General features: G+C 41.1%; 2 protein-coding genes across 2 annotated transcripts in view; one reads left to right on the forward strand and one right to left on the reverse strand.

The window, feature by feature from the left end:
* Window positions 1-1,773, reverse strand: part of ccdc141 (coiled-coil domain containing 141) — an 87,137-nt gene extending 85,364 nt beyond the window's left edge. Inside the window, exon 1 of the mRNA XM_042427131.1 lies at window positions 1,716-1,773. The gene's annotated coding sequence lies outside the window, so the exon portion shown is untranslated. The remainder of the gene's footprint in view (window positions 1-1,715) is intronic.
* Window positions 649-26,924, forward strand: LOC121907522. Its single transcript, XM_042427132.1, has 19 exons — window positions 649-721; window positions 9,307-9,385; window positions 9,738-9,826; window positions 12,332-12,559; window positions 12,688-12,768; window positions 13,097-13,193; window positions 13,688-13,811; window positions 14,013-14,247; window positions 16,728-16,884; window positions 17,959-18,040; window positions 18,174-18,236; window positions 18,578-18,780; window positions 19,201-19,332; window positions 20,651-20,838; window positions 21,215-21,363; window positions 21,944-22,189; window positions 24,710-24,875; window positions 25,184-25,276; window positions 25,382-26,924. The coding sequence occupies exons 2-18, from the start codon at window positions 9,337-9,339 to the stop codon at window positions 25,274-25,276; spliced, it is 2,382 nt and encodes a 793-aa protein (XP_042283066.1). The 5' UTR covers window positions 649-721; window positions 9,307-9,336; the 3' UTR covers window positions 25,382-26,924.
* Window positions 26,925-27,375: the final 451 nt, after the last annotated feature.

Here is a 27,375-nt window from a genome sequence, read left to right on the forward strand (position 1 = left end):
GCAACCACCATACCTACGATAGAATATGTTGCATTCGTACAATTTTCTGGCAAGACCTGAAACAACCTTCGTAATAACTAACAAACTAAACATCATATATACTGAGCAAAGATTATAAAAATAAAATGCACGTTTCTCTTTCATGAAAACATGAAACATGTAAATCACTAATTCAGTCAATATTGTCATGTTGATCCAACTGGAAACTAGGTTATAATATAATTGAATGCACAATTGTGTACAATGTGGAATGAAAAGGAAATGCAATCTATAGTTTATTCAGTGTTGAAAGATGAATGTCTTTCAACAGTGATTCAACATTGACTCAGGTTCACCCATGTTGAAAATTAAGACGTTGAACTTATCAACGTATCAACTTTCAAAATCAAAACAAAATCCACAACGATGATTCACCCGTGAGTAAACACTGAAATGTTGGCTTTCAAGAGAAAAGAGAGCTATAGAGAGCAAGTGCCAATACACAATTATTTTGCCAATCTGACAAATGTCCCTACCAAATATAACATGAACGCTACCCTCAGTGTCTGTACATGCCGATCCACCCACGAACATTGTATGTCATGAAACCAGTTTGTCCACATGGAGTCATTATAAATATGCGATGGGGTATGAAAGGACACCATTGCACTCGAATACTGCATTTCTCGGTGCTGAAACCTCAGAGCATTTTCTTCCTGATTGTCCAGAAAGCTTCCAGAAGGTAAGACAACCTGACCACTCATCTCTGTCCCTCTCTCTGTACACAGGTCATGCCCCTCGGCGTCTGATAGCAACGAACAAAGTGCCCTGTATAGCGATGCACCGGGCTTTCAGCTAACTCCGATGTAAACTCATCTGTGGCAATATTAGATGTTAAGAGCAACTGCTCCGGCCTTCCATTCACTCCAATGTTAACCCTCCCGAGGCACGATAAGATGCTGTGAGAATCGGTCCGGTGGGCACACCTGAGGACCCGCCGCCCGAAAGTATTAAATTCCCATGTTAATGTTTTCTGTCAATGATATCCTCAACATTTCCCAACACAAAAACACTAAAGTGTTCTTGATAACTCAACAATATGAAAGCTTATTGTTACGGCTGTCAGTTTCTATTATTTCTCCCTCGATTCTGAGAAATATTTGGATAGCAGAAGGCTATTTTACCCAAGATCCGCAGCCACCTTTACTATGGAGACAAAGACAGTCCCAATTGTTACCCGTTACAAAACATTTACTTACAATTATATCTACTATTTACATTTAATTACTGAATTTATTCCAAACTGATTAAGATCTTTGTGTGCAGCTCATTGAGTTCCCCCCTTCACACACACACACACACACACACACACACATATACACACACACATATACACACATGACACTGGAGTGCTTTATTTAATGATGTTGCTCAATATTAATTGAGGAAGACTTTGTTTTAAGGATGATGATTTCATATTAAATATCCTCAGCCACATATTCTTGAGAATATAAATAATGAACAACTTGTACAGGCTATAAAACACCTTTTATTAACAGAGACAGTGATGTTTGGAGATTGGAGATTCTAACTTGCATATTAAACACATCCACTCTAAAAAAAAAAATACATTATTAAACTAGCAGGCTGTGAAATAGAAGCGTTCAGGTGAGTTTGAAAGAGCTCTAAATATATAAACTAACTTTTAAAGAAATATTTAATTGAGATGTTCTTACCATGATGTCATGAGGATTTGGAGGAGATTTGCATTTAAATGCTCACATAGAAGATATTATATTGTATTATATTGCCAGCAAAGTAAAAGAAATAGTGTTATCCCTGTAACAATATTGTTAGAGCCTTTTGTATCTAAAACTGTGTTGAGGTTACTCCCTGGTTGCCACAGTAGGTATTGAACAGCAGCATACGGAAACGTAGATGTAGAGGAAAAGGCAATTACTCCTCAGGTGTGCTGCTTACCAGGAGAAGCACACAGTTTTTTGACCGCCGTTTAGAGGCTAATCTTAAAGCCTTTTTGTTGTTTTCATGCAAGTTATAAATATAAGTGTATGGATAGCAAATGCTTTATTGGTGCGTGTTGATAAATAAACACATCTGAAGCGCAAGTCCGAGGATGTTTGATTTAGTACACAGAGCCGCCGCATGACGACGCGTCAATTACATGTCCCGGTAACAGCCCCTCACTGTGGCTTAGGTTTTTTGTTTTGTCGAAATCAAGTCACTACATTTAAGTCAAAAAAACTCCGCTTCAGTTAGTTCGTTAGCCATCGTGCATGGAGGAAGACTCGACGCTGGATTTCCTACATTTGTTTTAAAGCATGGGAGGTGGAGATGGACGCACCGGTCATCAGCTGATTCATTCATCTGGATTGTGACATCACGGCGCCCACCGCGTGTAAGGTAAAGAGTAGCGCTACTAACTTTATGGCCATAATAAAGTGTGCACACAACTTTGCGAGCGTAATCCCAATGCATTGGTCGCTAAAACAGCACTGATAAACTGAACTTTATCTCGTTGCTTTCATCTCGGATGTGCGTTGCGGTGTGAATTAAAGGACATTATGGACGGTAAACCAGACGTGGCTGCCGCGGAGCAAGCGGCTGCTGCAGCTTCGGTGAGAGAGGGAAATGTTAATGAGCCAGAATCTGTAAAAGGTAAACGGTCTATTACATTAACACACAAAGCTCTTGTTGCAAAGGTGGAAAGGTTACAAAATGTAAGAAAAGACAAATTAAGTAAGGCTAAAAACCTAAGAAATGTAACTCAAGAGCTTATGCAGAGTGGTAATGCAAAAGAGATAAAACATACACTGGAAAAAATTGTGCTTTTGTGTGGGGAAGCCAAAGATGCTCATGTGGCTCTGTTGCCTTTAATGTCCACTGAAGAAAGTGACAAACAAAACACTTGGTTTGCTGCAAAAATGCTTGTTGAAAATGGTTTCATTTCTGAGGTTGAAAAATGGTTGGCAAATGATCATTGTGGTGAGGATGGTGATGATGTTCACCCTGATGACAGCATATCAAATGTTGCCAGTAGACATTCTCACCGAAAAAGCACTTGTAGTGGTAAAAGCAGTAATAAAAGTGGCAAAACCACAGCTTCATCTCGCATTAAGGCAGAAGCAGAAAGGGCTGCACTTCTCGCTAGAGCTGCGGCTTTAAAGGAAAGGCATGCTCTAGAGGCCCAGGAAGAGCAGCTGAGAAGAAAAAGGGAGCAGCTTGAGATTGATGCTGAAATAGCTGCATCCACTGCAAGGCTAGCAGTTTTTCAAGCTGCATCAGAATGTTCCAGTAACTCACAAGCACCTTCTGATGGAATGAATTCTTACTTGCAAAGGAATGAAGAACAAAACCTAAATTCCAAAGGACTCAATCCTGCAGCAAACTCATTTAAACCATATACGTGGAGAGCAATGCCACAAAGCAGCTTCTCAGTAGCCCAAAAGGATTCAAGTGCACTGAACGCACCCTCTGAGGGGAAAAAACACATCAGGTCTTTGGATCAAAATATGAGACAAAGTGGAAAAAGGAAACAGAAACATCTGGAACAATGCAGTTTGGAGATACACAACAAAACCTCTCTCTGCCAGTTAACAATGTGCAGCCTGCATCAGTGGAGCAACAGCATTTATATTCTGTACCAGTACAAGGAGACCTGTGCACCATAATGCACCGACAAAATGAAATCACAGCAGCTCTGGTTCAACAACAGCACTTAATGTCCTTGCCTTCTCGAGACATTCCAGCATTCGACAGTGATCCTCTTCAGTATAAAACCTTCATAAAAGCTTTTGAACATAGTGTGGAATCAAAGGCTAGCAAAGCTGACTGCCTTTATTTTTTGGAGCAATTTACAAGAGGGCAGCCCAGAGAATTGGTGAGGAGTTGTCAGCACATGATTCCCGACAGAGGTTATCAGCTGGCTAAAGAGCTTCTCCAAGAACACTTTGGAAGCCAATATAGGATTGGTGCAGCCTACATGGAGAAGGCTTTGGCTTGGCCTGCAGTGAAGGCAGAGGATGTGGGAGCACTGCAAACTTTTTCTCTATTTCTGCAAAGTTGTTGCAATGTAATGGAGGAACTTCAATATGTGCAGGAGCTGGACATGCCAACTAACATGAGAGCAATCATGATAAAGTTGCCATTTAAGTACAGAGAAAAATGGAGGATACAGGCACATGAAATACTGGAGAGGTACAATCGCAGAGCTTGCTTTAAAGACATGGTCTCATTTATCAAACGCCAAGTTAAGATCAATTCTGATCCACTTTTTGGGGACATCCAAGACACGATAAGTGGTTTGCCTGCAGTAAAGAGTGTTAACAAGTTCAAGCCACATTCAAAGTTCAGCAAGGTCAGAGGTAACAGCTTCGCCACAGTTACTGTAAGTGATGCAGCCAAGGGATGTGGAACTCCAAGCTCAGTCCCACAAAGGAGGATAGCATTTTGTCTATCTTGCCAGTTCAGGTTAAATCCAGCAGGGGAAGCAAGATAATACAAACATATGTGTTCCTGGATCCTGGGAGTACGGCTACTTTCTGCTCAGAACATCTTATGCAAAGGCTGAACAATACTGGTAGGAAAACCAGTTTCCTTTTGCGCACTATGGGACAGGAAAGGGTTGTTTCAACTAGCACCCTGAATGGTTTGGAGGTAGCTGGTCTTGGCAGTAACAGCTTCTACAGTCTCCCAGAAGTATTCACACAAAATAAAATGCCTGTGACCACCAGTAACATTATCATACAGGGAGAATTGCAGAATTGGCCATATCTCTCAGAAGTGCAGATCCCATGCATTGATGCTAATGTGACCTGTTGATTGGCACTAACGCCCCTAAGGTATTGGAACCATGGGAGGTCATCAACAGCAGAGAGAATGGACCATATGCAATACGAACTGTACTTGGCTGGGTAGTTAATGGTCCCCTTCGAGATGGAGAGAGCAGCAGGCCTAAAACAGGATTCTCGGTGGCTGCTGTCAATAGGATTTCTGTCTGTAAGCTGGAGGAAATGCTGAGCAACCAATACAGTCATGACTTCAATGAGCGAAGTTCAGAGGAACAAGGAGTGTCGAGAGAAGATATTAGATTCTTAAAGATGATGGATGAGTCAACACAGCTGCAGGATGGACATTACAGCCTGAAAATGTCCTTCAGAAAGGACCAGCTTTCGCTTCCTAATAACCTTTCTATGGTTAAGCAAAGGCTGCTGGGATTAAAGGGGAAGTTCAGGAAAGATTAACTATTCCACTAGGAATATACCAGCTTCTACACCGATGTAATTAAGAACGGCTATGCAGAGAAAGTGCCTCAACATCAGCTGGAAGGTGAAAATGGAAAGTTCTGGTATATACCCCATCATGGTGTACGCCATCCCAAAAAGGGTACATTGCGTGTTGTGTTTGACTGTTCAGCTGAGTTTAAGGGAACTTCACTCAACAGCCAGCTGCTACAAGGCCCAAACCTCACTAGTTCACTGTTGGGTGTTCTAACCAGATTCAGACAGGAGCCAGTGGCATTTATGGGAGACATTAAATCTATGTTTTACCAAGTTAGGGTGGCTGAAGAGGACAAAGACTTCCTGCGCTTCTTGTGGTGGCCTGAGGGCAATGTGAACCAAGAGATTGAAGAATTTCGAATGGCAGTTCATTTGTTCGGGGCTGTCTCTTCCCCAAGTTTTGCCAGTTATGCACTCAAGAGAACTGCAGAGGATAATCGGGCTAATTTCTCACTAGAAGTTGTGGAAACAGTCAAAAGAAACTTTTATGTTGATGACTGTTTGAAGAGCTCGCGCTCAGACGAGGAGGCAGTTGCCATGGTTCAAGCTCTCACTGAAATCTGCCAAAAGGGTGGCTTCACTTTGACAAAGTGGATCAGTAATAGCCGGGCAGTACTGCAAACCATTGAAGAGGAGCATAGAGTGAAAGACTTGAAAGAACTGGATCTGGATAGAGACGAGCTTCCAGTCGAACGAGCTCTTGGGCTGCAATGGTGTGTGGAGTCAGACACATTCAAATTCAAAATGGCGATGAAAGAACAACCACAGAGGAGGCGAGGAATGTTGTCCATAATCAGCTCGGTCTATGATCCTCTGGGTTTTCTTTCCCCAGTAACCCTCCCAGCCAAAGTCATGCTGCAAGAGCTCTGTTGGAGACGTTGTGGATGGGACGACAACATACCTGCAGACATTGGCCATCAGTGGAGAAGGTGGCTGGAAGACCTGAAAAGGTTGGCAGCATTCAAAGTTGAAAGATGCATTAAACCCAAAGACTTTGGACAGCCCATTAAGGCACAGCTGCACAACTTCTCTGATGCTAGTCAGGATGGATTCGGTACTGTTACTTATCTCAGGACTGAAAACTGTAAGATGGTCCATGTTTCTTTCCTGTTGGGTAAGACAAGAGTTACCCCTCTAAAACCGATAACCATTCCCCGTCTGGAGCTTGCGGCTGCTGTTCTGGCTGTGCGGGTAGATCAGATGTTGAGAGCGGAGTTGGAGCTGCCACTGGATCAGTCAACTTTCTGGACGGACAGCACTGCAGTGCTTAAGTACATAAAAAATGAGGATAAGCGTTTCCACATATTTGTATCAAATAGGGTAACAACTATTAGAGATGCAACTCAAGTCTCTCAGTGGAGGTATATTAATACCAAAGACAACCCTGCAGACTATGCCTCCAGAGGTGTGAAGGTTGGAGATCTGCTGAATGGGGGTAGCTAGATTGAGGGCCCGAAGTTTCTCCTTGACCCAGAAAAGAATTGGCCTGCAGACATCACAGAGGTCACAATTGCAGATGATGATTTGGAGGTCAAAAGAGAAGCTACAGTAAACACCATCATTACTCAGGGCTCTCCGACTGCTACAGATCAGCTCTTATCATACTTTTCGGATTGGAGGAGACTCAAAGTGGCGGTGGCATGGTTTCTCAAATGGAAGAGAATTCTGCTGCAGTTGAAACAAAAGAGAAAGGACTTACATGCTCTTGAGCTCCACAGAAAGGAGGCAGGTGGATCATCTCTTAATGTGTCGCTGGAAATGGAGAGGGCCAAAAGAGCCATTGAAAGCCAGATGTTGTCACCTGAGGATCTCTTGGATGCTGAAATGGCCGTCATTCGCTACAGTCAACAAAAGAGGTTCAAGGAAGAAATCTCTGCCATATTAGCTGGAAAATCTGTGTCTAGAGACAGTTCTGTGTACAAGCTTGATCCACATTTGCAGGATTTGAGAGTAGGAGGACGATTGAGTAAGGCTGCTTTGCCAGAAGAGACTAAGCATCCACTCATTCTGTCAAAAGATCAATACATCTCCATGCTCATATTGAGGCATATTCATCAACAGGTGGGTCATGGTGGAAGAAATCACACTCTGTCAAAGCTGCGCAACAAGTTTTGGATAACAAATTCCAATGCAGCTGTGAGGAAAATCATATCACAATGCGGCTTCTGCAGGCGACATAAGGGAAGAGTAGGCAAGCAAAAAATGGCAGACCTACCGAAGGAAAGGCTTCTTCCTGATCTCCCTCCCTTTACAAATGTCAGAGTAGATTACTTCGGGCCTTTGGAAATAAAGAGAGGTCGAAGTCTCTGTAAACGTTATGGTGTCATCTTTACCTGTCTTGCAAGCAGAGCCATTCATCTGGAAGTAGCTCCATCCCTGGACACTGATGCATGTATTAATGCTATTCGAAGGTTCATCAGTCGAAGAGGACAAGTGTCCAGTATGCGTTCAGACAATGGAACCAATTTTGTGGGAGCAGAGAAAGAGCTGAGGGAAGCGCTATCATCATTAAATCACAACCGGATACAGGGAGTTCTGTTGCAAGATGGCATCCAGTGGAACTTTAACCCACCTTCAGCATCACACCATGATGGTGGTGTCTGGGAACGTGCTATCCGGATGGTGAGGAAAGTTCTCACTTCTTTGTTGTACTTGCAAACTCTGGATGATGATGGTCTTCATACAGTCCTGTGTGAGGTTGAGTCTATATTGAATGGTCGTCCCCTCACCAAGCTCTCAGACGATCCTAATGACCTCGAGCCTCTCACTCCTAACCACATTCTTCTGATGAAAGGGAAACCAGTCATGTCACCTGGACTTTTTAACAAGGATGATGTATATGTGAAAAGGAGATGGCGACAAGTTCAGTACATTGCAGATCTATTTTGGAAAAGATGGGTACAGGAATACCTCCCTCTGCTGCAAGAACGCCAGAAATGGAATCAGAAAAGGAGAAACTTCATTCCTGGAGACGTTGTTGTAATGGATTCTGCTGCTCCCCGTGGTTCTTGGCTTCTGGGCAGAATTTTGGAAACTTTCCCGGACAAAAAAGGGTTAGTACGCTCTGTGCGTCTCCAGACGAAGACAAACGTCTTGGAAAGACCTGTCAGTAAGCTTTGCTTGTTGCAGGAAGCGACAAGCAATTAGGGATGAGGTATAGTGACCTCCACAAAAAAAGGGTTATGTTTATAGATGTTTGAAGTTTTTTTTGTTTGTTTGTTGTTGTTTGGGTTCACTTTTATATGTCACTCAAGTTATGGCTCTATTTGTTTACACGTGAAGGTAATTGTAATGTCTGTGGCCATTCAATTAGGGGCCGGTGTGTTAGAGCCGTTTGTATCTAAAACTGTGTTGAGGTTACTCCCTGGTTGCCACAGTAGGTGGCGTATTGAACAGCAGCAGACGAAAATGTATATGTAGAGGAAGAGGCAATTACTCCTCAGGTGTGCTGCTTACCGGGAGAAGCACACATTTTTTTGACCGCCGTTTAGAGGCTAATCTTAAAGCCTTTTTGTTGTTTTCATGCAAGTTATAAATATAAGTGTATGGATAGCAAATGCTTTATTGGTGCGTGTTGATAAATAAACACATCTGAAGTGCAAGTCCGAGGATGTTTGATTTAGTACACAGAGCCGCCGCATGACAACGCGTCAATTACATGTCCCGGTAACAGCCCCTCACTGTGGCTTAGGTTTTTTGTTTTGTCGAAATCAAGTCACTACAAATATTATTGGCTGATTTACTGACAGTGATAAAAGCTCTACATTTTATAAGATTATTATTTTTGTCATGCTTCAGCTGTGTCTCAGTTGTATTTACTGTATCTATTTTTAATAAATGTCCTGTTATACATACAGAGGACAGACTGAATGATTGCTGTGCTGTGTATTTATGTGATGTGTGATGGATGTTTTCATGTTTGGAAATGTGATCTTTTTCTACTGTGACACATGGTCTGAGATAAAGTCAACTGAACTGAACTACATTGAAATTATGGGATATCAGTGACATGTGACTGTGTGTCCTCCAGCTCTCTGTCAGCTGACTGGTCTCCTCCAACATGCTCCTCCTGCTGCTGCTCTCCCTGGCTACAGTCAGCCACATGTCAGGTAAGAACACACATGACTTCATCCCCACGGAAGCCATTTTGAAACTCTACCTGCACCATGAGTTTAGGGATGTCAGCAGACCTGACAGATATCAGATGATCTGACACTCTGAGGAACAACAGAATTATTTGAACTGAGGCAGGAAGGTCATTGTCCAGCTGACTAGTTAGTAAACATTTTGCCAGCTTGTTCGTGATCATGGACCAAACATGTTGATCTGTGAGTCTACGTGGCTGCTGTGGGCTCCTTAGAGCTCTTTGTTCCTCAACATTAGTATCTGCAGCTTTTCCTGTTGTCCTGCTGACTGACTTCAGTTCACTAACTGACTCTCATCATGTCTCCATTTCTGCAGATGCACAAACGTATTTTTCAACCAGCATTGCAGCAAACGTCAATGCATGTCCCATTGCCTTTTATGGACAAGTTTACAAGACTCTATATGTGAGTAAGATGAATCGTCACATTTGAACAGCTGTATGTCTTTGTCCTCGTTGATCCTTTGTGTCCGTAACAATGCTTCACTTTTACTCAGAAACTATTCAATGTATAAATCAAACTTCTTTTGACTTAAAATGCTCTAAAACAAGCGTCATTTCCACTGAGGATGCACGAGGGGACATGTTTTATTGTTTCAGGTTGATTTTTCTTCCTGCAGTTTCTCTGAACTTTGTTTTTTGACTGTCCTGAGAAAAGATCTGAGTTGATCAAAATATTGATACGTTCATCTGAGGCTCCTTCAGTTACTAATGTGAGCTCAAAGCAATGAGCATAACTTATTTTGCTGTTGGTTCTGCTTCTCAGATGACACTGTTTGTTATGAACAGGCGGCTGTGGCTCAGGAGGCAGAGCGGCTCGACCACCAGCAGGGCTGGGGCTTCGATCCCCGGCTCTTCCTGTCCATGTGTCAAAGTGTCTCTGAGCAAAGCACTGAACACCAAGTTGCTCCCGATGGTCAAGCCGGCATCAGTGTGTGTGTGAATGAGAAGTAAAACTCATAAAGCGCTTTGTCTGTGAAGGTTGACAAGTGCTTTATAAATGCAGTCCATTTACCATTTGCTGGGGCTGTATGCAGCCTGCAGACACAACTCAGGGCAGAAAAAATGTCCTGCAGACTTTGTTTTCAGTGAGATAGTCAAGCAGAGAGCTCTTTGTAGTAAAGTTTGTATTAAACATTATTTATTAGAATTAGGTTTTTTTATACTTTCATTTTTATGGAAAGCACATGAACTTTTTTTTACGTTTATTTCTCTTTTTTACGTCATGACGCTCTTAAATGTTAGAGGTCTGTGAAGTTGGTGCAGAGTAGATGGTAGATGGCTGCAGCACAGAGACAGAGGAGAGCACGTGTTTTACAATGACTCTTTCTCATTGGTCACGATGGAAAACATGTTAAAAAAATGCACATCGTTCACTGTGAGGCAGTTTTAGCTCTTCAGCTAAAAAATATCAAATTTTTACTGGTTATGACAATAAAAATTTCTCACTAAGTGATGAGTTAATTTTTCAAATGTTTCTTTGTAAATATCATAGACAGCAATAGCCTAAATAAGTCTCTCTCTCTCTCCTTCCCTCCTCCTGAAGCTGTCCGTGGTCCAGACTGTTGCTTGACTGACGTATTGCCTTCAAAACACTGATCTGGCTTATCTTTGAACTTTATTAAATGCTGTATTTCAGCTATATGTATGTAAGCTGTCACTGATGAAAGTGTCTTATTCTTTGTTGTCAGTGAACCTTTTTACTCAGTTTGCTTTTAAGAGCAGTCTGAGTGTAATTATCAGAAATGTGATGAATGTGGGGCCTGACCAACGTGGCAGCATGTAATCAAACACATGGTCACATGTAAACACACACAGTCCATTTACAGAAGTGTCATGTAGCAAAATGAACCAGCCACATGACGGAAACTTTATCCTGGTTTATTTGTCTCAGCAACTCTTGACAGTGACTGTGATCATCTCTCATTCTGTCTTCAGCTGAGGCCACAGTGGGAACATGTGAAAGGATCAATAGTGAGATCTTGGTTGTGCTCACAGTTGATAAGCAACGTGCTGCTGAAACATGTGGACCTCAGAGTTCAAACACAAGCGCAGCGCCTGCTGTCTGAAGCTTTGATTTCATTCATGGGCAGCGAACATGGAGACTCAGGCTGTTTGATTTCTGTGCACGTTGGAAACTGTTGGTTTAAGAGGCTTTTTCAAGTCCTGTTGGTTGATTTGTTTGCACAGATCCACAGCAGGTTTTGTCTGTTGCCTGGTGTTGGTTTGTGTGTGTGTGTGTGTGTGTGTGTGTGTTTGTGCGTGTGTGTGTGTGTGTGCGTGTGTGTGTGATAGCCTTCACCAGGGTACTGTACCATGAGACTACTATTACTACTACTAAACTATTACTGCATCACATACTCAGAATACTTTGTTCATCATCTGATAAAAAAAACTAAAATACTTAGTTTACTTACTTACTTTAAGCTGTAGTCTTATAATATTTGGGAATTATTTCTAGTGTTTTTACATCTTCTATTGTGGTCATGTGATTATATTGTTTCCTTTGATTTTCACTTTTTGCTGTTGCTTTAACCAAATTCTCCTGCAGGTGTTTGGTTTCATCTCATATCATATTAAGTACTTCATTCATGGTTCTGATGATGTCACTCAATATTAACAACCCCACTTCTTTCACATTAACTCACTCGTAGCTGGAAAACCAAAGTTAACAGAGCTCGTTGATTTCCAGCTTCATGATAGCAGTTATCCAGTGAAGCAGCTGACCAAAGAGAGCCAGACTAAGCTGAACCTGCTTCATGGTTCAGGCCTCTGGTGTGTGTCAGACTGGACGTGTCCCCGCTGGGATTCGAGCCCACGTCAGAGAGACATCCAGAGAGAGAAAGAACAGAACACATTCACCTTCATCAGTGTTGTTGATTTATTTGTTGTGTATCTCTGATGTTAACAGGTGAACTTGACGGACAGCAACGTTGCATTTTGTTTCAAAGGCCCGTACAGGCCTGGAAGCAAAAACGACTGTATTCTGATACCTAAGGGACCAGTCACCAGAGGTTATCTGGGTACAAACGAATGGACATATAGACCAGGATCCCATTATCATAGAGGTCTGCCTCAACTCACAGGTTCATCAACATGCGAGGTGTACGTGATTACACTGAATGGAAATAGCCAGGCGGTGAGTGTTGTTCAGTTTCATCAGTGTCCATCTGAATATCTCTTATAACAAATCAGTCAAAGCCTTTTCTTAAAGATTTAAGATGTTATTTCCTAACAGTGTCTGAATCTCCTGTTTTATGTTTGCAGGGTGTATTCTACTTCGCACAGTTTGGTGAACAAGGAGCTTTATCTGCAAGATTGCATTCAGCCTGGTCATCCAGTCCTGTGGTAGGTATATGTTTGATATGTTTGGGGACAAGTTAACACACACACACACACACACACATTTCCAGCAGTTGACTAGAAGTGATTCAGATGGAGTTTTGATGCTTTTGGAGAGGCTGGTTTATGTTTAAAGACTTTTAAGAAAAATAAGAAAGTATCCAGGATGTTAACAAAACCATGAAAGCTCAGAACACTTCACAGACATGTTGCTTTATTTGGACAAGACAGTTTTAGTTCAGTTTGTCCACAAAGTTTTGTTCATATCTTCACGTGTTGTGCTTCTGTCCTGTCAGTGTGTGACAGTAACCTCTGTGATGTCGCTTCTTTGTAGGAGGCCATTGTGCAGGTCGATGATGTTAAAGTGGATGACTGGAAAATGATCCCAGGTCTCACAAACTACACGGACATAAGTGGATGCAGACACTCAGGTTAGCAGAGCAAATAATTATTAAAGGACCAATTCACCCAAATTACAAACAGTCGTATTTCATCTCTTCCCTCTGGTGGAATCTGACCAGTCAGATAGTTTTGGTTTTATTTGTCCAGGTATTGAGCTCTCTGTCTGAGATTTCTGCCTCCACCGAACACAGTGCAGATCATTCAGTTTGTGATGCTGACAGCATTATAAGACATTTAAAACATTCAACAGCAACGTCTCTTTCCACAAACAGGGTCCATCCACACAACACACTGGAGTAGTTTCAGTTCAACTACAAACCACAAACTGAACTCCATTCACCTCCATTGTATCAGAGTGGAGGCAGAAATCTCACACGGCTGGACAGATATGATAAAATCAGTTGCTTTGTAATGTGGATGAACTGACTATTTAAACGGGCCCTCAGGGGTCCTCGAAGCCAAACGACATTATAAAGTTACTGTTAGAGTTTGTACACGATTCAGCAATCTGAGTTTTTTACAGGTGCTCTATTTCTACCAAAAACGGGAAAATGTGAATCAGAAGACTCCCCTGTAACCTGCAATGCTTCAGCAGTCCTCAACACCACTCCTTGTGGCTCCGGAGAGATCTGCCAGGGCGACGGCCAGTAAATATATTTAATTCATATGTCTAACAGAATGCAGTTTTCTGTTCTGTCATCATTTAGTTCTGTGTCATAGCTCAGTGTCAGTGAGTAGTTTCCATCCCATACATCAGTAGCATCTTTTCATGTCACTGTTGCTGTTCCTCAGTCATTTCCAAATGTCTCATCATGCTGATGATGCTACTTGTCCCAAACCTCTGTCAGATGTGTCTTGGTTGCCACGTGCACTGTAACCGGCTCCACTGTCATCGATCTCGGCGGTCAAGTTGTCTCTGTCCCGGATCGCTGTGCGTACACTCTGATGTCAGAATCAGGCGTCCACCTGCAGGCCGTCTTCCAGGACCGCCGTCGTAAAGATGTTAGCTTTTTGGACCATGTGATCCTACATCTGGATGACCCAGGCGTTAACTTTCACCTGGGACAAGGTGGGAGGGTTCAGGTAAGTTATCTACAGCCACAGTTTCACTTGGAGCGAGTGACGGACTTTGATCCAGAGTCCTCCTCACATCCTCCTGGTTGTTGGATCTCGTCAGTGTTCAGAACATTCAGCTGTTACTGTGGGTTGAAGTTTCTATTTTTGTGCTGCTGCTTTCCATTAATGTGCCAAAAGCAATCATCATTTGATCTTTTTGTTTCGTCTGCATCCTTTCAAGCCAAGACAAGAAGTTCATAAAAAGAGGCACCCCCCAACATATTATTTATTTCATTTTATTCCAAAGTAACACCATGGTATATGCAGACACTGTGTTAATGTTCTGAGGTAAAAATGTCCTGTTTACTCAAACGCTTATTGTTTGACGTTGTGGTTTAGTTCACAAATATTCACTGTGCTCCAGTTTCCATGATACGGTTAATAAGTTGAAAACACATATATGGCAGGATATTTGTGCGAGTTCCATAAGACTGTCTGAGATTCAGTGTGGATTGATACATTTAATAAAATGGAAGCATATCTGTTCTGTGAGAAAACACTTTCTATGTAAATTGGCCACGGCCTCTCTCTCCAGTTCACCGGCCCTCCCCCACCATGCAATGGGTGCTGGAGATAGGAGACTGTCACATCCTCATACAGACAGCTGCTGTGATGACTTCCCCCTGTCCTGTGCATAAGCATGAACACCCCCTGCTGCTGATTGGCCAGAGTAGTGTTGTGTTGTACGCTCCAAGCCACTGTGTTTACATGCCCATTTACAGAGCCAGGGCTGCATATGGACACCATTTTCTTCAGTCCACACACAGAATGGACAGTTAGCGGACCTTGAGGAGATATTTTCTGAATTTGACAAAAAGTGTATTGGATTAGAATCACTGACTTTACTTTTAATCCTGAATGAAGCTTGCAGAAAGAGTGTATACTTTAAGTTTTACTCTATTTGTTATGTAGCAAAAACATTCACAAGCACAATATATTATTAAGGTCCTATGTTACCTGAAACTGGAGAACATAACAGCCATCATAATTTCAATGAATGTTATTGAATGTGAAGAACATATTTAAAAATTGATTTTTGAATAAATAAGGGTCAAATTGAACGCAGAACACTCTCTACAGTTTGTATAAAAATGAGTATCAGCTGCACAAAAGTAGAAAAGTTGTGAAATTTGATCATTTTTATATATTCTCACTTTGAGAAAAGTCATAATATATCTGGCTGAAAGAAAAAGTGTTTAGGGTGTTATTACTGCACTCAAATGTAAAAGCGGGTCAGATTTGACCTGGATGGTGTGTAAGGGTTCACATGACAGTTGACAGTGTTTCCTACTTAGACCACAACAGGGAGTGTAACCTTACATCTGTCACACATGTTGTACTGCAGTGCTGAGAGGAAAGGCTGGACAGAAACCTGTCAACAATGTGTCATTTTGTGTATTTTTGTGGATAAGCGAGCATAAAATGTGTAATAAGTGGACATATGTGTAGAGTTATTGCAGAGGGTCATATATATGGTGGGAAAGTTGGCTGTTTATTCATGTTGAGAATGTTTTGGCAGAGGTTTAACTGTTAGCTATGTCAACTTAGCAGCTAAGCTAACCTGTGCTAGGTGTTCAGGGACCCTGTGGTGCTGTTTTAAGAGTCTGTGCTTGAATTACCTTGTTACCAGTGATGGAACAAGGACTCAGGTCCTTTACTTAAGTAAAAGTAGAAATATCACAATGTAAAAATACTTAATTACAAGTAAAATTCCTGCATTTAAAATCCTACTTAAGTAAAAGTACAGAAATATTAGCAGGTACATTTACTTAAAGTATTAAAGGTAGTAGTACTTGTTTTGCAGAAGAAAATTGGGCTGTGAATATGTTAAATACATTTGATAAATTGCATTATTAATACTGATGAATCAGTTCATAAACAGCAATTTATTGTCATTATTTGATCTTCAGGAGTTTATAAGAATCACAAGATAAATATGAGCAACAGTGAGATGATAGTTTGTGTAGGAAAGAAGAAAACTAAAATTCTGCTTCATAAACTGAAATTCATTTTCTGGAACTTTTCTCTCATCTTTTCGTTTCTTTGTGAAATATTGCAGTTTCATCTCTTTGGGTTTTATGTGTTTGAAGTTTAGAGCAACTAACAACTCACAGACATCTGAAAACACGATGAAAAGACACAACTACACACTGATTTCATGTTAAGTTCAGAACCGCTGCTTTAATCTTAACTAATACAGCAAAATTAACAGACTCATCTTATTTCATGTGAAGTGTTAATCTGAAAAGCAACTAAAGCTGTAGATGAATGTAGTGGAGTATAAAGTACAATATTTCCCTCTGAATTGTACAGAAGTAAAAAAAATTTAAATACTCGAATAAAGTACAAGTAATTTATATTCAAATGTAGGTTGTTACTTTTGATCACTGCTTGCTGTCATGTTTGATGGTGTGTTTCCTCCACTTTGTCCCTCTGCTGTGATGCAGCTGAACGACACAAAGCTGAGCCTCAGCAGCACGCCTGTGGAGCATCATGGTGTGCAGCTCTCTAAGGACCAAACTGGAGTCACAGCCAAGCTGGTGCACTCCAACTACAACACCTCTATCTTCTTTGATGGCTACACAGCACAGATCCACATGACAGGTACAGAAAAACACGTCCTACATGGATAAAAGAAGGCGGCAGCCAGTTTTTTCTCTGTTTGTCTCCATATGAGAAGAATGAACAACTATCTTACAAATGTTGTTTTTCAAACTGAAACATTATTTTGCTATACGCTGATGATGCTGATTGATTTACAAAAAAGAATTTGGCCATATGGTGCAGTAAACCCAGAATGCATGGCATCAACTTGAACAACCCATGTTTCTTTGCACAAAGTAAATTTAGTATGTGTTGTCTATATTATGTTTAGATGTTTATATGCTGTATATGTATGTTTATATGACATTTATATTGTGTGTTTATATTATGTGCTTTACTAACTCTGTTTATCATTTAACATTTTCTTACATTTTTCTCTGTTCACATTTTAAGCTTGTATCCTGTCTTCAACATGTTGTATCTCTTTGCACAGTGGGATGGGAGGGGGGGTTAAAAGCAGCTCTCAAAGACTTATAACGAACAGTGGAAAGAGGAAATCTGGAATAAGCCCCAACTTTCAGATCAAAGGAGATTACTGCACAGAATCATACATTACAGTTATCAGAGAGGTCTGAGGTCCTTATGTGCACGCTGGTTACTGAGGCCTTGATGTGTTTCTTGTGATTTTGGTTTTGTTGAGGATGAATTTCATTTTGTTTCATCAGTTCATGTACAGCAAACTATTGAGTTCATTATCTGCAAAATTCCATGAAAGGATCCTGATTTGTTTCAGTTGACTGAAGGTGAAACTGTATGCTGAGTCTGTATTTTAAGAGATTTTTGTTTTAGTGAGATTAATAGAAAACGTGTGCTGGTTAATATTAGCATATCTGTTAGCATATGGCCCGATGCTGCTGAGGTTGGGTCTATGACTGAAGACACTTGACAGCTGGCGTTAAGAAGGACGGGGAGCTGCTGGTCTGCTTTCTGCTCTGTTTGTACGTTCAGATGTGATCATACTGTGACTGTATGAATCAGTGGTTGACAGCTGTCCTTTAGTGAGCAGCCGTGTGCATCCAGTCCGACAATTTATTGATCTGAATCACATTCTCTCCTCAAACTGTCCATTACCAGGCGGAAACACCCTGCAGGGTTTATGTGGCAACTCCAGCCGGTCTTTGAGTGAAATGAAGGTCTCTGCGTACAGCTCAAGCAGGTAAGACCACTTCACTGCTGTGAGTGCTGCCTCGTCACTGGGCTGCATGTATACTAGTAGTGCCTGTGTGTGTTTATATGAAGGAGTGAGGCCTGGGGAACACTCCTGACTTCTGCTGTTTGTCTCTCCCTAGCTGTGAGGAACAGCACGAAGAAGCTGCTGACAGTCAGATCGACTGCAAGACAGTGAAGGAACGGTGAGCAGAGACACACCTGAACACACATCAAACTCTCCTTTGATCTATAAAACAACCAGAGTTACTCTTCATCACACGTTGATCTGTGAGAAAAAGAACATGTTGTTCATGTTTCATGTTGTCTGATGTGAGCAGGGATGAAGCTGGAAGCCAAACACACCTGAACTCAGATTATACACCTTTTTATTTGGGGAACAGAGTTTTTGTGTCAATCTGTCTACACAACACCTGTCCTGTTATTAGACCCAATAACACTAACCTTTGTCTTGTTCTTCATGTTAGTAATCATTGACCTTATCTTTCTGTCTGACTGGACTTGATCGTTCTCTCTCCCATGACAGCTGTAATCTCCTGAAGGAGGATCCCTTCACCTTCTGCCACAACCACACCAACCCCGAGCCCTTCATCACCGCCTGCACCAACACTCTGTGCAAATACCCAGCAGTGGACGGTCTCAACTGCCAGTTCCTGGAGGCTTACGCCAGAGCCTGCAGCCTGCAAAGCAAAGACACGCTGGAGGACTGGAGGTCAAAGGCCAGCTGCCGTAAGACCGTCCTTTACTGTCATTCAGTTATATTTTATAGGGCATGATAGGACAAGATGAGCCCAGATAACAGTGAGGACAGAACAGGAATCAAGAACTCTACTACAAGTAAAGACCTGCATTCAGATTTACAGTAAAATATGAAAAATAGAGGCAGTAGGTGCAGTGCATGTGATCAGATCAGATCTTCTGCGGACAGTGAAATGGCCGCCTTCTCTGTCAACAGTGTTTCAGATGTAGACGGGACAAAGTGTTCTTCATATTTGACTGAATAAAGAACAAAGTTTGGTTGAGCTGTGTGATAATCTCATGCACGCTGTTACTAAACTGCTCACAAGGAGTCAGGATCCGATCAGCTGTCGTTCCTGTTTATCTTACTGACTGACTGTAGTAAGTATTGATCTTTGTTTGATCTTTCAGCCTCCCCCCAGGCCTTCTGTCAGGACAAGTTCTGCAGTGCTCATGAGTTCTGTGCAGAGGACATCAGTGGTGGAACCAGCTGCTACTGTCGGGCCATTTTTGGCTCCAAGTACAGATCGACAAACACTTTTGGTATGAAGACTGAACAAGGAGACCCGTCTCACACGTGAAATGACACAATATGACATCAAATATCATAGTTTACATGTGAAAACATGAATTTATTTTGTGAGCTGGAAATACAGCATCTGACATACTGTCACATGAAGTGAGAATTCTCTGTTGGTTCACAACAACCACAGACACTTTCTCACACTGGATCGATTATTAATTTTATTAAAAAAGTATTGATTAGTGGAATATGATGTTTTTTTAACCACGCAAGTACAACAACAACTGCAGGGTGGTAGGTCTTAGGCACACAGACAGTGTAGGCGTCTCTATGTGCACCTGCTGTTTTGGTTCATGTATGTGCAGCAGCACAATGTGCAAAAGGGCTATATGAAGGTGAATAGAGATCAGCATTTGTGGTGATTATTAAATACTCTCTCAGCCAGTCACATCACTGCTCTCATAGCTCTGAAACAGCTGAGCCAATCACAGTTAAATGTGATAACAGCAGCTCAACAAACAGAAGGCTTTTCTTCACGAAATGTCTGGATGGTTCAGAGCGTCATGACATGAACACACATCACCACAAATCTGCAGCCAAAGACAGATGGAGTAGTTTTTGTCATCAATGAGTTACTATAATAATGAAAAATAAAGAAATTGATTTGGTGAAGTCGTTTATATGATTATATCGGATCAACACAATTTCAGCAGTAATTCCAGTGTATCTTACCTCGTACATGGTCACATAGTTCAGTAATTAATTTTACACAACACACTACTTTTGCTGATATATAAAGTTGGAAAAGAGGCTGATGAGCTGCTAATCCAACCTCTCCTTCATGAAAAAGCAGAATATCAAGTTATAACCAACCAGTGTGTAACAGCACTGTGCTCTGACGCAATACTTCTCAGAGGAGTGTTAGTGTTTAATTGAAATAAATTAGTTATATTTTAAGCATTAATCTGTTGTTACAGCATATCTGCAGCAAGTATTTAGTTTAATCCTGTTGATAAAATCACCAAAGCAGCAGCAGATTGGCGTTGCACCAGAAACAGACATGGTTCTGAGACATCTGTCTTCAGGGTGACTTCTAGGACCAAATTTCAACCAAAATACAACGACTGTCTTTGCACTGCTTTATTTGAATGAACCTCCCACCTGTGCACTGTGTGCTGGTCACCAAAATGCCACACAGACGGGCAAAGTGAGTTTTAAGATCAGGAAAATACAAAACTGTCAGAGCACTGGTCGGGCTGGTCGTTGCGCCTCCATGAAAATAGCCCTCACTGTTGCACGTATGTGTGTTTCATTCTCCTCGTCTGTCCTGCTGTACAGGTGAGCCGACCATCTGCAACCAAAACTCTGCTTCACTTAAGCTGGTTGGTTGTCTCCTGGAGGAAAAAAGCATCGACTACTCTGTCTTACACCTCAATGACCCAAACTGCAGAGGTCAGCGGGACAGCAAGACCCACATGGTGACCTTCAGCTTCGACAGCAGCAACGTCTGTGGGACGGTGGTCAAGGTGGGCTTCTCTTCTCTACTTACTGACTCTCCAGTCAGAGCCAGTCAGATCCCTTCTACCTCTCAGCTGAGCTTTTCCTCACACTTGTAGTGTTTGTGATCCATGTGTAACTGCAGGGGCGTGGTCAAGACACGCCACCTCCTTTGTTCCCTGAAATACTGGGGATTTATGAAGCTTATTCTGACACACAGCCAGTCAACACCTCAACAGTGTCAGATGTTACAATATACAATACAGTTTCTGTACCGTACAATGCAATAACTAATGGGGATCTGAACAAACAAAACAACAGGTGAAATCCAAACATGAATGTGTGGTTTCCTTCACCTGAAACCTCACCTGCAGTAACACTGTCTGAATCCCTGTGACCCTGCAGGCCGACAGCAGCAAAATCATGTACAAGAACGCCATCATGACTCGGAACAGCTCTGGCCCCATCACTCGTCATGACCAAGTGAACATCGACTTCTCCTGCTTCTACAACCAGCCAGACACCAGGACTGTGGCCTTCAAAATCAAAGACAGGTGAGTGGTTCAACAGGTTTGACCCTGATTCACCTCTGAAGTCACAGCTGACAGTTTATTCTCACATTTAAATAAAGTGAAAAAGTAAAGTTACTTTAAAACCTGTGCTGGTTGAAACAGATTTATTTTTTTAACTCTGAAGTTATGAAACACTGAATCATGAATGTTTGGGATCAAATTTCGCTGTCTTCCCTCTTAATATGACTTAATCCATTCACCATTCACTCATGTTCATGTGGACAGTTTAAGTGACTCTCAGCTGAAAAATCAAGGATTCATATTTCCTGCTGAATGTAAAGCAAAGGAGTTACAACTGAATTTAAAATGGAAAGGTTGAGTTTCACTGGACTGAAGCTTGTTCGAGGCCTGTGCTAAAGTGTGTGTTTTGTGGTTCTTCCTGTGTGTTGGACAGTAGATGATTCATTGTTGGAGCTGTTGAACTACTGTGTATATGCACTGCTGTGGTTTTACTGGTGACACATCATCTTTAGCATGTACCTGTGGAGATCAGCTGATGTCTGCATACAGAGAATTAATCAGATAATAAATGTGTGTGTGTGTGTGTGTGTGTGCTCTGCAGCTCTGTGATCCAGCAGATTGTATCTGGAGCTTGGAATTACACTCTGACCATGAAGGCCTACACCGATGCCGACCGCACTCAAGCTGTGGAGTCCAGCACAGAAATTCAACTGGAGCAGACCATCTGGGTGGAGCTGAAGACGGACGGGCTAGATGACAAACTCGTCGCTGTGGTGACCGACTCCTGCTGGGCGACCAACGAGCCGTCACCCAGTGAGATTCTGAGATATGACCTGATCATTGGGGGGTGAGAGACACAGAGGTGGAAGCCAGTCTGCGGCTTTTCACTGCTGCTTTGACATTTCTCAGTCAGTTCTATACGAATAAGAAGTGAAGATTCATTAAGAATCCTGCTTTCTGATTCGACTTATCGACTACTGAAAGCAAAGTCTGGTCCTACCACACTTACCTCGACTTTATTTGATTTGATATCCAGCTATAAAAATTCAGAACTTCTTATCCTGGGTGATATAAACAATAACTGGTTAACTAATGCTTCTGATAATCTAAAAAATCTCTGCAATGGATTCAATCTCACACAGCCTATTTCTTCACCTACTTATCCAGATCCAAAAAGTGCAGAAAAGGCCACACTCGAAGATATTATTTTGACCTCAACATTATAAATCTAGTGGTGTTTTTCCTCTCGGCTTCAGTGACCACTGCCAAACAGCATGCATCCATGACACGAAATAACAAAGATTCAAACGAAATATCACTGTCAAAAGGAATTTTAAACACTTTTCTGAGCAAGCATTTTTGTTTGATTTGTACTAAAGTGATATTGGGTTTACCATGGCAATTCCTGATCCACACTTGGCGTTGGATTATTTAATAAAAACATTTAATTCCATTGCAGACAAGCATTCGCCTTTTACGAAATTCATAGTCAAAAACAGGAACAATCCTTGGTTTCATTTGGTAAATAGCTGAAATGTTACATGAAAGGGATGCTCCCTGGCACAAAGCGCGAACAACTAAATCATCCTCTGATTGGCAATATTTTTGTCAACAATGTAATAGGTGTTTCACTGTTATTTAAAATGCTAAATCTTCATTTTATGTCTCTGCACTATCTGAGAGTAAAGGAAACCCAGCAATTTTTTGGAAAAAGGTCAAATTATTTTCCCATAGTCCTACTTCATCCTGTGAAATAGTTCATTTTATTGCATCAGGTTATTTATCTGAAACTGCTGGATTTCCTCCCTCCACCTCTGATCATAGTGCACATTACTGGACAAACACTTTGGGCACTCAGACCCTTTCATTGGAGCCTTTTGCGAATCTTGAAGTGTTTAATGCTCTTTGTTCTATCAATCCAAAAAATTTATGATCATTCAGAGCCAAGGCTTTTAGTATTAGCAGCTCAATTTTTAGTTGAATGCTTAACTTATATTTTTAATCTGACTTTGGTAACAGGAAGCATCCCTGACATTTGGAAGACAGCCTACATTCTACCTTTACATAAAGGGGCTCAGTCCAATGAGCTACATAATCATCGACCAATTTCTAAACTATCATGTATAGCTTATGTGTTAGAGAAAGTGGTAAATGATCAGGTGAGAACATTGTTAGATCAACAAATAAATGATAAATGTTTTTAAATCTTATCAATCAGGATTTAGAGCTGGTCATAGTAATGTGATGGCAGCATTAATAGTCTTGAATGATGTTGCTAATGCATTAGATAACAGGCAGGATTGTGTCGCCCTTTTTATTGGTTTATCTAAGGCTTTTGATACTGTCAACCATCAAATTCTTTTGAAACACTTGAAATCTATTGGATTTGATGAAAAATCTTGTTCTTGGTTTGCAAATTGTCTCAGAGGTATAATTCAAGCTGTTGTGGTTTATGGCTATATGTCAAGCTTTAGGAGTGTAAACAATAGTGTGCCACAGGGTTCCATTTTAGACCCACTTTTATTCACTATTTTTATAAATGAATTAGGTGAAAAAGTGACAAAAAAGTCAATTCATCTGTACACAGATGACGCTATTACCTATAGAATAGCGCTTTCTGTTACCCAGATTGCTCAAAACTTGCATACTGATTTCTGTGCAGTACAGCAAACATTGATTGATGTTAAATTACTATTAAACTCAGATAAACAAAATGTATGCTGTTTTCTAGAAAACTGACAGTACCATGGAAGTAAGTATTACTACTTTTAATGGGACACCGATTGAAAGAGTATCCTCTTATAAATACCTTGGTTTCTGGATAGATGATGAGCTATACTTCAAAAAACGTATTGATGAAATGACTAAATCTCGAAAAGCAAACTGGCATTCTTTTATAGAAATAAGTCTGCATGTCATACGCAGAATTATAGAAAGCAAACTCTATGGACTATGGTGGTGTTATTTATAAGCACTCTCCTGATTCTACTCTTAAACGTCTCGATGCAGTCTATCATTCCGACCTAAGGTTCATAACCGGAATTGGCTTTAAAATATAACATATAACATTTTTTGCCTCTTTATTTTTCTTTCTTTCTCATTAGCCTTTTCATCCTATATAGGTATGAGTGTGCTTTTTTTAGTTGTGCTTTTTAATGTGCAAAAACAAAGAATAATAAGAACCAGAATCAAGAAGCAGAATCAGAGTCAGAGTCCATAAAATGGAAACTGTCATAAACTCCCATCAGAGAGACTCGCAGTGAGTTCAGACTGAGTCAAACGTAGATGAGACGTTCAGAGGAATCTGTGATTCTGGGGATGCTGATGCAGCTTCTAACATCTGGTGTGTTTTCTTGTTTCTGAGCAGCTGTTCGAACCCTGCTGACCAGACGGTGAAGGTGCAGGCTAACGGACTGGGAACATCCAACTACTTCTCCTTCAACATGTTCCAGTTCTCTGGGAAGTCTGGTGACGTCTACCTGCACTGCAAACTCAACCTGTGTGTGAAGAAGAAGAACAGCACCTGCGCCCCGGTACGCCTGCTTCCCAAATCTACTCACAGATACATGCAGAACAGCTGCCGTCTGAACACACTTCATTAAATACATGTTCTCATGATGGGTCGATCACATCTCAGATGATCAATACCATGTTCGATTTCAATGGTTACATATCACAGTACATTTTGACTGACTTCAACTAAAGTATTTATATTTTATTATTATTTTCAGTATGTCATATATGTTTTCTTTCTATCAGAAGCTCCAGTCAACTAATATCAGTGTAGGACTGACTGAAATCTAAATCTTCATCTGTGTCTTTGTCTTGAATTTTGTCTCAGAGCTGCAGCGGAGGTAAGAGAAGACGCAGATCTGCCAGGACTACATATGAGGATGTAAACCCAGCCTTCATCACCATGGCCTGGACTAATTAGGTAAAAGCTAAATGCTGATTTATGTCATTGCATTGCAGTTTGGGAGAAAAGACATCAGCATCACACAGCAGAGACTAATAACTAATCCTCTGGTTGTCTTCTCAGGTTGTTTCCATGGCAACTCGGACGGACCTACAGACTGTCGACCTTCAGCATGATTCCAGACTTTTGCTTCATCCTGATCAAGAGCCACGTTTCCTGAAAAGATTAGCTCAGTCGTTATTGCTAATGAAGCCACGCTAGCACAAAGCTGTGATAACTAAACACTCCTGATCCTCCTCCTGCTTTGATTGGCCGATTCAGTCCAGTTTAAAGTTAAGAGTTGATTCGGTCCAGCAGGAAACAATCTGCAGCTCACATGAACTGTGTGAATGAGGACATTCAGCCCCCATCAGCTCTGAGCATGTTAGCGTGGATCATGTGTCAGTAACAAACCTGAGTAAATCTATGATGGAACGTCTCTGCAGAACATTTTGCTGTGCCTTCCTCGGTGATTTACACTTTAAAAAGACCAAACAGGCAGCAACAGAACGGTTGATCTGAATCAGGTTCATGTCTTCATATCACACAGACTGCACCTCCTTCATACAGGATCTCACTGTTCTGTGATTAATCAGACCCAAAACATTGGAGCAACTTTTCTGCAGTTAAGCATTTTTTAAATAATCTACTTATTGTTACGGTGAAGGGAAACATATTATAACCAAATTATTACATCCTTAGTACATCTAAACTCAATAACAAGAACTTCAATTTACTCTCAAATACTGAAAAACAACTGATGATTGATACAAAGTAACTCAGGGATGTAGACATGGAAGGATTTACGGTGACCAAAGTGAATGTTTTCTTTCTTGTGTGCACTGACTAAAACAATGATGAATGAAGGGTTTTAAAGGGTTTAATTCACTACGCCTTACTTTCCATTTATTGTGGTTTCTGTATTAAACTAATGAAAACTATCTAATGGAGTTTTTCCACCAAAAAGAATGTGTATCATCCAAAAAGTCTGAGCACTGAAGGCTGTCAGATGTTGTATCAGAAGTGAAGAATAGGACACCAGCGTCCTGGTCCAAAAAGCAGGTTTATTGATTATCTGGAAAACCTGAAAAACTCAAACCTGAATAGAGTTGACCTGGAAGACACAGTGGATCCAAAGCTCATGGAGATGTTGTGCTCTGAAGTGTCAGTAAAGTTTTTCAGAGAAGTGGAGGACATTTATTCCATCCTGATGGCACTGGTTAGATAAGAGACAGTCATGCATACCATAGTATAACCTTCCTCTTTTCTATTTCTTTTGTATTTACTCTGGCTTGTTTGTGGTGAACAGCAGCCTGGAGACCATCATCAGCTTGTGCCTGTAACAGAATATCAGATCATGCTCAGTTCAGTCTCATTAATGGAGGAAAGTCACTCTTGAGCCCTGAGAGAAGGTTTGCCACAAAAAGGTTTTAATGTTCAGTCTGAGGGAAAGTCCATCAACATGCTGATTATCAGTAGATTCAAGTGAAATGTTAACTGTGACTTCAACTGAACCAAACATGTGGCTTTAATGACACTGAGACCTGCTGTGGTGCTGTTTCATCTTTATTATATTTTTGTTTAAGCATCAAAGACCAAATAAATGAAAATAAATGAATAAAGGGGATGTGGGTAAAAGAAAAACATGAGTTTGTGTGTTTTTATGGATTTCTGTAAAGTGTAAAGTCTTCACTGTGTGCTGTCCATAATCTTCAGTTTAATTTTTCTTTAACTGCGATCACTTGGACTCATATTTGATGAGTGCCGCTGGAAGCTGTTTCTTTATTTATATGGCACCTTTCAAAACAGTCAAAGTTACAAAGTACTACCAAACACCAAAAAGAGGAATTTAAAAAACTCAATAAAATCCAAAACAAAGAAGTCAACATAACATAATTAAAACAGTTACACAAATTACCATCAGTTCAGACACAGACATGGGATAAAAACAGGTTTTAAGAAGAAATTTAGAAGCAGATGCTGAGTTTGCCTGTCAGAGACCTTCATGTGTCTTCAACACAGAAACCACAAGTACAAAGTCAAGTGTATGGCCTTTGCAATGGCTGGGTTGCTTGATG

The sequence above is a fragment of the Thunnus maccoyii genome, chromosome 11 (assembly GCF_910596095.1).
Source record: "Thunnus maccoyii chromosome 11, fThuMac1.1, whole genome shotgun sequence".
In the NCBI taxonomy this organism is placed as follows: domain Eukaryota; kingdom Metazoa; phylum Chordata; class Actinopteri; order Scombriformes; family Scombridae; genus Thunnus; species Thunnus maccoyii.

What these genes read in the sequence shown, in the direction of transcription:
- LOC121907522 (XM_042427132.1), top strand. Translation starts at nt 9,337, where the DNA reads ATGCTCCTCCTGCTGCTGCTCTCCCTGGCTACAGTCAGCCACATGTCA. An exon ending in CCTGGTCATCCAGTCCTGTG is followed by an intron (nt 12,769 to 13,096) that starts GTAGGTATATGT and finishes GCTTCTTTGTAG; the next exon opens with GAGGCCATTGTGCAGGTCGA. An exon ending in TGCAAGACAGTGAAGGAACG is followed by an intron (nt 18,237 to 18,577) that starts GTGAGCAGAGAC and finishes CTCCCATGACAG; the next exon opens with CTGTAATCTCCTGAAGGAGG.